The sequence below is a fragment of the Danio rerio genome, chromosome 20, assembly GCF_049306965.1.
Source record: "Danio rerio strain Tuebingen ecotype United States chromosome 20, GRCz12tu, whole genome shotgun sequence".
Taxonomy (NCBI): domain Eukaryota; kingdom Metazoa; phylum Chordata; class Actinopteri; order Cypriniformes; family Danionidae; genus Danio; species Danio rerio.
The window spans coordinates 58,590,001-58,602,500 of record NC_133195.1 but is presented as its reverse complement, the minus strand read 5'-3'; the positions used below and the strand labels follow the sequence as shown (position 1 = coordinate 58,602,500).

General features: G+C 47.4%; 2 protein-coding genes across 11 annotated transcripts in view; both read left to right on the top strand.

The window, feature by feature from the left end:
* plcb4b (phospholipase C, beta 4b) overlaps nucleotides 1–4,295 on the top strand; it is a 100,644-nt gene extending 96,349 nt beyond the window's left edge. For all 10 annotated transcript variants that reach the window (XM_073933853.1, XM_073933851.1, XM_073933852.1 and 7 more), the window contains one exon: nucleotides 3,094–4,295. In XM_073933853.1, the coding sequence (XP_073789954.1) occupies nucleotides 3,094–3,162 (69 nt within the window). In that variant the 3' untranslated portion in view covers nucleotides 3,163–4,295. The remainder of the gene's footprint in view (nucleotides 1–3,093) is intronic.
* A 2,620-nt stretch (nucleotides 4,296–6,915) lies between these two features.
* zgc:165600 overlaps nucleotides 6,916–12,500 on the top strand; it is a 14,149-nt gene continuing 8,564 nt past the window's right edge. The window contains exon 1 of the mRNA XM_073932006.1: nucleotides 6,916–7,248. Coding sequence (XP_073788107.1) covers nucleotides 7,206–7,248 — 43 coding nt within the window. The 5' untranslated portion in view covers nucleotides 6,916–7,205. The remainder of the gene's footprint in view (nucleotides 7,249–12,500) is intronic.

Here is a 12,500-nt window from a genome sequence, read left to right as displayed (position 1 = left end):
TCCCTCACTCCACTTATCCCTCTCTCCACTCATCCCTCACTCCACTTATCCCTCTCTCCACTCATCCCTCTCTCCACTCATCCCTCACTCCACTTATCCCTCTCTCCACTCATCCCTCTCTCCACTCATCCCTCTCTCCACTCATCCCTGTCTCTACTTATCCCTCACTCCACTCATCCCTCTCTCCACTCATCCCTCTCTCCACTCGTCCCTCACTCCACTCATCCCTCACTCCACTCGTCCCTCTCTCCACTCATCCCTCTCTCCACTCGTCCCTCTCTCTACTCATCCCTCTCTCCACTCATCCCTCACTCCACTCATCCCTCTCTCCACTCATCCCTCACTCCACTCATCCCTCTCTCCACTCATCCCTCGCTCCACTCATCCCTCTCTCTACTCATCCCTCTCTCCAATCATCCCTCACTCCACTCATCCCTCTCTCCACTCATCCCTCTCTCCACTCATCCCTCACTCATCCCTCTTTCTACTCATCCCTCTCTCCACTCATCCCTCACTCCACTCATCCCTCTCTCCACTCATCCCTCTCTCTACTCATCCCTCTCTCCACTCATCCCTCACTCCACTCGTCCCTCACTCCATTCATCCTTCACTTCACTCATCCCTCACTCCACTCATCCCTCTCTCCACTCATCCCTCACTCCACTCGTCCCTCTCTCCACTCATCCCTCACTCCACTCGTCCCTCACTCCACTCATCCCTCTCTCCACTTATCCCTCTCTCCACTCATCCCTCTCTCCACTCATCCCTCACTCCACTCGTCCCTCACTCCACTCATCCCTCACTCCACTCATCCCTCTCTCCACTCATCCCTCTCTCCACTCATCCCTCACTCCACTCGTCCCTCTCTCCACTCATCCCTCTCTCCACTCATCCCTCACTCCACTCGTCCCTCTCTCCACTCGTCCCTCTCTCCACTTATCCCTCACTCCACTCATCCCTCACTCCACTTATCCCTCACTCCACTCATCCTTCACTTCACTCATCCCTCACTCCACTTATCCCTCACTCCACTCATCCCTCTCTCCACTCATCCCTCTCTCCACTCATCCCTCACTCCACTCGTCCCTCTCTCCACTCATCCCTCTCTCCACTCATCCCTCACTCCTCTCATCCCTCTCTCCACTCGTCCCTCTCTCCATTCATCCCTCACTCCACTCGTCCCTCTCTCCACTCGTCCCTCTCTCCACTCGTCCCTCACTCCACTCATCCCTCTCTCCACTCGTCCCTCTCTCCACTCATCCCTCACTCCAATCATCCCTCACTCCACTTATCCCTCACTCCAATCATCCCTCACTCCACTTATCCCTCACTCCAATCATCCCTCACTCCACTTATCCCTCACTCCAATCATCCCTCACTCCACTTATCCCTCACTCCACTCGTCCCTCTCTCCACTTATCCCTCACTCCACTCATCCCTCACTCCACTTATCCCTCACTCCAATCATCCCTCACTCCACTCATCCTTCTCTCCACTCATCCCTCTCTCCACTCATCCCTCACTCCACTCATCCCTCTCTCCACTCATCCCTGTCTCCACTTATCCCTCACTCCACTCATCCCTCTCTCCACTCATCCCTGTCTCCACTTATCCCTCACTCCACTCATCCCTCTCTCCACTCGTCCCTCTCTCCACTCATCCCTCTCTCCACTCGTCCCTCACTCCAATCATCCCTCACTCCACTCATCCCTCTCTCCACTCATCCCTCTCTCCACTCATCCCTCTCTCCAATCATCCCTCACTCCACTCATCCCTCACTCCACTCATCCCTCTCTCCACTCATCCCTCACTCATCCCTCTCTCTACTCATCCCTCTCTCCACTCATCCCTCTCTCCACTCATCCCTCTCTCCAATCATCCCGCACTCCACTCATCCCTCACTCCACTCATCCCTCTCTCCACTCATCCCTCACTCGTCCCTCTCTCCACTCATCCCTCACTCGTCCCTCTCTCCACTCATCCCTCTCTCCACTCGTCCCTCTCTCCACTCATCCCTCTCTCCACTCATCCCTCACTCCACTCATCCCTCTCTCCACTCATCCCTCTCTCCACTCATCCCTCTCTCCACTCATCCCTCACTCCACTCATCCCTCTCTCCACTCATCCCTCACTCGTCCCTCTCTCCACTCATCCCTCTCTCCACTCATCCCTCACTCCACTCATCCCTCACTCCACTCATCCCTCTCTCCACTCATCCCTCTCTCCACTCATCCCTCTCTCCACTCATCCCTCTCTCCACTCATCCCTCACTCCACTCATCCCTCTCTCCACTCATCCCTCTCTCCACTCATCCCTCTCTCCACTCATCCCTCACTCCACTCATCCCTCTCTCCACTCATCCCTCACTCGTCCCTCTCTCCACTCATCCCTCTCTCCACTCATCCCTCACTCCACTCATCCCTCTCTCCACTCATCCCTCTCTCCTGTGTGATGACTCTGTGTGATCTCCACACTCCTGAAGTGAATGTTCAGTAAATCTTCATTTGTGTTCATCAGATTTGGGGGGGGGGGGGGGGGTGATGACAGAGTTGACGTTTGTGGCTGAACTGCCTCTTTAATATGACCGTTTAAAGACAAACTTCCTTCTGCTGTGTTGATCTCACCAATAACACAGTTAAAAACAATAAAGCATCTGAACGTCTGAGTGAGCTGTGTCATGAACTGATGCTCATATGAAGTGTTCAGGGGAGTCATTTCTCAGCAAACAGAAGCACTGAATCTTCTTCGTGATCCTCCTCATCATGCAGTGAACAGTGATCGTGTTTGTTTTTCACCATCAACATTACAACCGTGCTGAATCTGAACACTTTAGTAGGTAAACTCTTTTTAATTCAGCTTACTGAGTCAAGAATCACTTCAAAGAGTGAAAGATTCAGTAAATGATTCAGGGAGTCTTCAGTTGATTCGGTTCAGTGTCTGTTCTAGTCATCTTTATTTCCCCAGTGCTTTATAAAATACATTGTTTTAAAGGGTTAACATTTTTCAACAAATGAAGATTATGTTATTAATTACCCTTGTGTGTGTGTGTGTGTGTGTGTGTGTACACCTATATGTGTGTATGTGCGTCTCCAGGCCAGAGACATGCAGAAGATGGTGAAGCTGGAGGAGGACATGGAGCGCCGGCCGGCTACAGTGGTGTGAGCTCTGCCTGCCTGCACTGAGCTGTCAGCCCCACCCCCCTCCCTCCCCCCTGGATCTATCCCCACCCACAGCCCCTCCTCTGCAGCGGCCTCCAGCCAATCCCCATCCCCCGTGGCCCCGCCCCCTCTGCCGGCCGGGACAGACCGGTTTCCTCCAGCAGAGCCGCTCGTCCTGCGGTCCATCCGTCACCGCCAGCTGCCGCCATTACGGCTCCGCCACTCAAGTGTTCTTGTCCACTCTAGAGTATCTGTCCTGAGCTAGTTAACCGTAGCAGAGTCGGCGGACGGACCGATCAGAGTAGTTCATGTGGTCAGCACAATATCCAGCAGTCCTGAGCACTTTAAATGTGAGCAGCGGATCTTTGACTATGTAGCAGAGCACTAGCTTTCCCCTGTACAGTGAGAATGTAGGCCTGTAGTCCTGCTGTACGCCTTCACCTCAACCTTTTTAAGACCTCTTTTTAAGCTGAATGTGTTTTTATTTCAGGGGTGCAGTGTTTAAGCCGGCCGCTTCATCTTGTGTTGTTTGTTTCTGCGGGGAGACGGAGCGTTCGGGAGTATGTCTGTGTATCGGTGGTCTGGGTTTCCTGTTTTATTCTGGTTTGGCGTGTCCGGCGGTGTCCACATATCTGTGTGAAAGCAAAGTGCTTTAAAAGTCCATCGCTTACTAATGTGCCACTATTGTCAGGTAGGACGTTAAATTATTTTACAATCATAAATGCCAAAATAAGGGTTTATTTATATAAAGATGCATATATTAATATATTCTAGTGAGTAGCTGAAGACGACGTTTGGTTTCTTAGGAGCTTTTTGCACTAGCTGAATGTTTTCTGTTGTGCGACTCTCACGTAGACTTTGGCTCTGATATTATAGTTTGCGGGAAAAGCAGATTATTTTTGCAGAAGTGTCGCTTTGTATTTCTATTTGTTTGTCTCCTGAGCTTTCTGTAGCTACTCGATGGACCATGCTCTGAGTGCTTTTCTATTCATATATATATATATATATATATATATATATATAGTAATTGTCAAACTTTAGCAATGAAAATACTCAAAGAACTCTGTTGTTATCCTGCTACTTTAATACTGTTTTATAGTATGTGTACCAATAAATTATCCCAGGTGTTAAATTAAATGGGTCGCGTGCCTGATTATTGCCTACAGTCAGTTTCAGTGTGTGTGTGTGTGTGTGTGTGTGTGTTCAGAAAAGCTATATTAATAAACCACAGAACAAATTGTCGACCATGTAATGTGTATTTATTAGTAGTGGGCCGTTATCAGCGTGACTGTGCTGCTTTAACGTGAGACTCTTATCGTGCAATTAAAAAAAGATATGGCTGTTAATCTATTCTCAGAGCTGGGTCTGTTCTACGCAAGCTATGGTGACCTTCACCTTGATATTTTAGTGTGGATGTATACCTGACCAAATTGCACTGTAAGGGGTGAGAACGAGTCTTCGAACCGGTGTGTGTTCCTTCTGCTAAATGACCACATCAAACATGACGTGCTAACATGGATGCAGTTCACTAGAGTGAATCTGATTAACATTAGCTCCGCATATGACTATCAGGCGCCTGTAGAGTTTGTGTTCCGGTAAAACAGACACAAATAAAATGGAGCGGCTGTTTTTTATAATGCAGGACAGTGAATGAACATCAAACCGGTGAGCGTCTGACAAAACAGAGCCCTTCTGAATCAAATCAGCAGGATGCCCTTCTGGATCTTTCACTTACCTCGAAGACACTCCTGACTATGTTTACATGGACATCAGTAGTCTAGTTATTTACCTTAATACACAATAATATAATGAAGGTGTTTACGTGAAGTGCTGTAATGTAAGAGTTTCCTGCCATTTTGGGTGACTTTAACTGCAGAGCGGCAGTTTTACCTTTACTCATGAACATTTCATTCATGCTCCTGTGACAAACTGGGCTATTAGACACAACTAAGGAGTAAAGACTGCTGAGAGTGTTGAGGAATTCAATAACCCATCATCAGCAATTATCACAGTAGAACAGTTTATCCAGCCGTTTTTGATGCATTTTGGAAATAGGAGATGCGCCCCTGGTTTAATGCGCCACCTGGCTTGAGAAACCCGTTCTCAAAGACTGACTTACGTCATTATTTGGGTAGCACACATATTCTGAACGCCTTCGGCAGAATTCAAATGAGCCTGTTTAATCTAGATTAATTCCAGGATTACAGTGAGATTAATCTAGATTTTAATAATGATCTAGTTTTTATTGAGTGTGTTCTGCGACTTGTAAATAAGTGGGCATGGCTGATTGGAAGGCGTACCAAAGCGCGCTGTAAAATCAGTAATCTGGGTGAGCTTTATCTGTCGTTTATATGAGCTGTCTTGGATTAGCATCTTGAGTCTGGCCATGTGAGTACAGAATAACTCGGTGTGCAATAATAATAGCTCTCATTAGCATAAACAGTGGCTTGTGTAGCACTGCAGCCTCCCCCAGGTCCTAATCCCCGCTTGCTTACACCACTGATTCACTTCAATAGTATCTGGATGCAGTCTCAGACCTGCAATGTCAGACACAATGTGCTCAGTGGAGCGACTGATGTCACTGTGAGGGGTGTTTCCCGCAATTTCTTTGCACCTCCCTTCCGTTTCTCCGTATCTCTCTGACTATTCTCGACTATTATTACCCAAAATAGGAGTTTGTGATTGGGCCAGCCCAATGTCAATAAAGAAAAGAACCAATGGGCTGCAGATTATGTCACATGTGTTGGTCTGTCCGAAAAAAAGCATATTACTTTCAAAGCGTCACAGATCACAGCATCGTCAATTAATTAGGGGAAAAAAGCCATTTATGGGCTGATCAGATCATAAGACGATGATCAGCCCGGCCCAAACAGTACGTCAGCCTAGCGGGAAACTGCCCGGTCTGCCTGATGGTCAGTTGACCCCTGGAGGGGCGGGGTTAGAGGTGGAGTTAGGGTTGCGCATTGAAAAGATCTGCATGCAGCTCAGATCGCAACTGCACCAGGTCTGCATCCAGACCCCTCTCAGCACTTCAGACTAGGAAGATGAATAAAAACACACAAATAAGCAGATGTTGAGTGGTAAAGTGCTGTCTTGTTTGATGCATCTGTCTGAATATGTGTAAAGGGAGTAGTTTAATGGCCGTGACAGAGCTTAATTCAGTATCTGCTTCTCTTTACAGTATCGCCCCCTCAGCCTCCCACTGGGACTTAATGCTGCCTGTGACCAACAGAACCAGCAGCTGCTGTGTTACACTAACACAGAAGAAAGGGAAAGCGTTGGGTCTTTATAGCAACAATCAGTAGAGGTCATAAAATCAGCTCTGATTTATTGTGAGAGGCTAACACACATGGAGAATAAAACCTTACAGTGAATTAACACTTCACCAGAAACACACACACACACAAATAAATAAAACATCAGGAGCAGCACAGCCAAAGCAGTTTGAACACATCGATAATGTGCATCCTCACTACTGCAGTATTTCAATGTACTTTATTTAAAAACGTTTTGTTGATGTCCTGTAATAGTTTTGAATATATATATATGGTGGAATATTCCCTGAAATCAGGTGAACTATAGCCCAGTATGTGCAGCAGCGGCGTGCAGCTCTGAGTAAGCTGCATTCAGTGTGTTGGTGGTTAAAGCTGCTCAGATCATCAATAATCTCCAGCAGTAATCCGCACATGTTCAGTCGGCGTCTACATGACAATCAGCTCATTAAGACACACACACACACACACACAGACACACACACACACACACACACTCGTCAACAATAGTGTGTGCTAATGAGAGCGCTGTTGTCCTGGAGACTCATGGTATTTACAGTATAGAGCACACACAGATCTCCATCTCGGGCCAGAAACACTGTGGAAGCATACAGACACAACACACAGATCTCCATCTTCACAGAGCAGCTTCACCCGACTCACTGCACCTGGAGGCTCCGGATGGAGGGATGATGGAGGAGAAATGCTGGATGCATGATGGATGAGTGCAGATGCTGCTGGTCTCTGCTGTGTTTCTGCAGGACTCTGAGGCCAGATGCCAGTCTGTGGACGTGGGTGGTCAGGGTGCTCCAGCGGGGGTAAGTGTGCCCCAGCAGGAGGGCCAGTGTGCTCCAGCGGGGGGATCAGGGTGCTCCAGCAGGAGGGTCAGTGTGCTCCAGCGGGGGGATCAGGGTGCTCCAGCAGGAGGGTCAGTGTGCTCCAGCAGGAGGGTCAGTGTGCTCCAGCGGGGGATCAGGGTGCTCCAGCGGGGGGATCAGTGTGCCCCCAGTGCTGCTCTTTTAGAAAAAGCGAAAGATAACATAGGTTTTTGTATAATATTCAGAAGCAGAACAAGCCTTGACAAGCCTCATGCTTTTATAAGAATCCTGGAGGAGTTGCTTCATTTAAACTAATATAGTCATTTTGTTATCTGTTATTATTTCATTTCTGATAAGTGCTTTAGGTGCTAGTGACCTGATGTTTAGGAGACCGAGCTTTACACAGAACATTTATTTCTTGATCTAATAATACGGGGAACAGACACAGTCTCTATGGGGTTAACCAGATAAGCAGTACTGTGATTTAAGTGGGATGAACAAGAGTCCGTATGGCTAAAATGTGAATTTTTATATACTAGTCAGACAGAATGAAGCACCCTGGAGATGTTGTCCGACAGGAGTTCAGCTCCAGCTCGACTGGGGTGCAGGCCGTCAGCACAGAAAAGCCTAGGACGCTTCCAGAAAAGAGTCCAGCTATTGGCAAAGAGCAATTTCTGTTCTTCACACCATGTTAATAGCCATTCATTCAGAGCAAAAAGTCTACTGAACCTTTCATTTCCTCGGCGGTAGGTGGGAAGCGGTCCAGAAATGATGATCTGCATGTCAGGCAAGGTGCGTCGAACCGTCTCGATCAGGCTCCTGAAGTCCCTCTTCAGGATCTCAGTCTGCCGCAGCCCGGTGTCATTTGTCCCCATGTGGAGGATGACAGCTCCGATGCTCTCACCGGCACTTAGGATAGCGCGTACTTGAGCAAAAAAATCCTTAACGCGAGCACCGGAAGAGCAGTGAGTGTGTACGTCGTTACCTTTACTGGAAGCAGCACAGACATGGCGAATGATGGAATCACCGATGATAGCCACATCGCAATCTGTCTCGCGGAGTGGGGCGAAGCGGTTCTCTGTGGGGCTCTCGAACACAGGAGCAGGAGACGTTCTGCCCTGGTATGCACCTTATGTGGCTGCACCCAGGGGCCGTGGTACCCGGGTGCGGGAGTGAAAGATGCCTGGGCAAACTGTGTCCTCGGTGCACTGGGCCTGAACAGAGAAACACGCGGGGTTGAGATGGACGGAGTGTTGAGATTGTATCGCACACATACCTCAGATGAGCGAGCCGCAGTGCGGGGCACATCGAGCAAGGTCTGTTGTTCCCGGAGCTGTGCTCGCTTCATCTCGAGGTCGTGAATCTGGGACTCCACTGCTTCCAGCTCCAACGCCTTCACCAATGCTTCTCCTGCACTCAAGGACAGACACACAAGCGGCATTGAACAGGATGAAGAGCAAGGCCAGAAGGTGAGAAAATGAGTGAATGAAAGAAGTCAGTAGCTTTCTAGCGATGCTAGCAGGCTAAAGCTACAAACAACTAGCGGATGCTTGAGAGACAGAACGTTTTAAAGTAGATTTGTTTGTATAAATGTAGTTTGAGTTCACACAGCTGATGATACATCAAAGCTTGTTTGGCATGCTGTCCCGGGAGAGAGCCCTAAGCTCAAGGGATCCTTGAGCTGGGACTTCCCCCCGTTCGCAGAGCTAGAGGGGAGCCTGAGCTCGGTGGATCTCAGAACTCCCCGGCTGCGGTAGCTAAGGGAACACGTGAGAAGCGGGGCTAAACAAGTGCTTGATGTTGTTATGCATGATGTATATCTTTAGACGGAGAGAGGAAACCGGAGAACCCGGGGAAAACCCACGCGGACACGGGGAGAACATACAAACTCCCCACAGAAATGCCCACCGGCTGGGCGGAACCAGGGCCGGTAGTGTTCTTGCTGTGGGGCTCACAGTGCTAACCACTGGGCCGCCGTGCCGCCCGGTTAATGGTAAAGGAGGAGAATTGGGGAGGAAGGGGGGTTTCTTCCAAACGAAGATAATGTGGACTGAAAACTGTGGTTCTTTATAGTAGCTTAGGGCTCAAATGATTGGAAGATAATGATTAGCTAATACGAGACGGGCCGTGATAAATCATAAGCACGTGATCCTCTCGAAATTAGTTTATAAACAAACTTCACTTAGCGAATGTGGAGGTATTTTATGATAAAAATGTAAATTGCGAATCACATGCATCGAGGCTACCGTAACAGCGACAGTGACGTCACTCGAGCATGCGCAAAATAAAATAACTATAGCAGTCAGAACTGTGTCTCGATGGGACTTTATGTAGCATTAATATCCTGCGAGACACCACATTTCGTTCCCCTGTATATCACACATAAAGCAGAATGACAACAAAGCTCGACTTGACTTGACCTGACCATGAGTTAGGAATCATTTCTTTCCAAGAGTTCCCACTTAGATATTGGTTGATTTAAATATTAGGTTTGGCATGCTGTCTCGGGAGAGAACCCTGAGATTGGAGATGATTGTGCTCAAGGCTCCCGCCTGGTCAATGAGCATGCATGGGAGTACGAGATTAGGTAGTTCTCAAGAGCTCCCCCTGGTAAAGGAGGAAAGGGGGAGAAGGGGGATTCTTTCAAAAACGAAGATAAGGGAAGAAACGTGAAGTGAGCTGTTTATTGTAGGTTTGGATTAATCTGATAGGTTTGCCAAGGATTGTGGATGAAGGACCAACTGCGATCAATCATATCTGGTGATCCTCTCGAAATGAGTTTATCAAACTTCAGTGAATGGGGCTACTACTGCCTCTTACAAAACGACAGAGCATTGTCATGTTGAGCTCCTGAAACAGCAGGACTTTGAGTGCGCTAACATGGCTTTCAGCTGAGTTTACACTGCATGCTTCCAGTGACCCAATTCTGAGCTATTTTCTCCCATGTGGCACGCACAGATCCATGTAGATGTAAAAATCTGATGTAAGGGCTAAACAATAAGGACTGCCCGGTGGCCCGGGGCCAGCGTGAAAGACGCTCGGGACAGTAGACAGGATTGTTACTGGCCCCTATCGGCCAGTAACGGTGAGCATGCAATTTTTTTCATAACATTGTAACAACAATTACAGCGAAAAGATGGCAACATCTAACTATGAGGCTAAAAGAAAACGTCAGTTTCTAAAGTCTTGGAAGCAGACAATTACATGGGTACAAAATTAAGAAACTGGGAGGAAAAAAAGAAAAGAAAAAAAAGAGTTGTCGGTTTGGCAAGCCATTTTTATAAAAATAATTCAGAATTGCACTAAAATGCCAGCACATTTTTCATACTGCTCTTTCGTTTGCATAAAATCAAACTAATTTTGTTCATTACACATTTATTAACATTGTTTAAATGTTTAAATTCTAGATTCATAGACATTATTTTGTCTCATTATTTAAAATATGTGGCTAAGAACTAGCCATTAACCTTTTTTTTTTTAGTGGGGCCGGTGAAAATTTTGGCAGGGCAAGTAAAAACCTCAACCACTGGCCCAACAGCCCAGTAGAACAAATCCTTAGCGTTGAACCCTGGATGTGTTTTGATTTACTAATATCAGATTCAGGCCTCGTTCACGTGTGGAAGTTTAGCAGATATAAATCAAGAGTGTGTCTTCATGTCCGCAATGTACACAGGCAGATCAGACCAGATCAGTCACACGTCATTAAAAAGGGTAATGAATGACAAACTCTGACGCTTTCAATTCAGAAAGTTTTACACCAGTCCCAGACCTCGATCTAATATACAAAAACAACATGGTGGTGCAGTGGGTCGCACTGTGGCCTCATGGCAGGAAGGTCAAGAGTTTGAGTCTATAGTATAGCTAAAACTGCATAGATCACACCATAGACACAACAGTAAAATGTCTACCGGTTAAATAATAACCATGGTAATAATAGTTCCTTACATTTATACAGCGCTTTTCTGGGCACTCACAGCGCTTTTACACATTTTTGGGGGAATCTCCTCAGCCGCCACCAGGTGCAGCATCCACCTGGATGATGCGACGGTAGCCATATTGTGCCAGACCGCACACCACACACCAGCTGATTGGTGGAGAGGAGACGCCGTGATTATACTGTGTATATACCCGATAAAAGTGTCAGTAGTTAATGCAAACAGAAGATGTGAAGTTTACTTTTGATTATATAATGATGATCAGTTTCCTAGTGCTGGCTTGCAGCTGGAAGGGCATATGCTGAATAAATTGGCGGTTCATTCCGCTGTGGCGACCCCAGATTAATAAAGGGACTAAGCCGAAATGAAAATGAACGAATGAATGAAGATGAGCGGTGAACATCTCACAGATCTGCTCAAACACAGAGCCGGTAGAGTTATCAGTCGGTGATTCGCTGTGGTTCTGAACACTCACTCCGAACACGTTTCTCCTTAACTGAAGGCTTCATTGTGGAGGTGTTTTCTCATGTCGCAGCTGTTGTGTCAAACACAGAGCCTCATCCTCGTGCATCTGCGCTGGACTTCTCTTCTCGTCCTCTTTGACTCATTCAGCGGAGTCGATTACAGTGAATCACGTTCATGCTGAGCTGAACCGAATCTTTAAGTGACTCGAAGTGAAGAAAGCGCGTTCTGCTGCTGATCTGTAGAGGCGTCAGATGTTCTGCATGAAGCAGCTTCAGTGTTGAATAATACTGTAATGAGCGCGTGTGTCCTGAGCCCGGTGTTCAGTGAGTGTGTGTAAACGCGCAGCTGGAGTTTGGAGCTGATGCCGATGCTGTGTCTCCCTGAGGGCTCTGCGGCTCGTGCGCGCGCAGGACTGGAGTGCTCGTGATTTAGACTCATCCATTTACCCTGCTCTGACTGAACTCCTGGAGTTTCTATGATCTTAAAGATCTGAGTGATCTGTTAGGTCTGTTTTCAGTGAGCATTTCTGTAATGTATTCAGCTCCTAGGCAGTGATTCATAGAGCAGTTTTAATTCTTTAAACTCTATTCTGAATGTGACAGAGCTGGTGTGGAGACCTGAGGTCAAGTGTGATGTGCTCTGATGCCCTGCTTATGGTCATGCGTGCAGCATGCTTTAGATCAGTGTGCCAAGGGCTTGTCGTACGCGTGTTTACAGAGACAGAGTGATGTCTGCAGAGCTGTGCCATCAGTTAATAAGTGTTGAATTGAAAGAGACAGATGAAGTGTAGTGATGTTCGATTAATTTGCTTGTTTCAGCCCAAATCATGTGTTTATAACCACTTAACTTAAA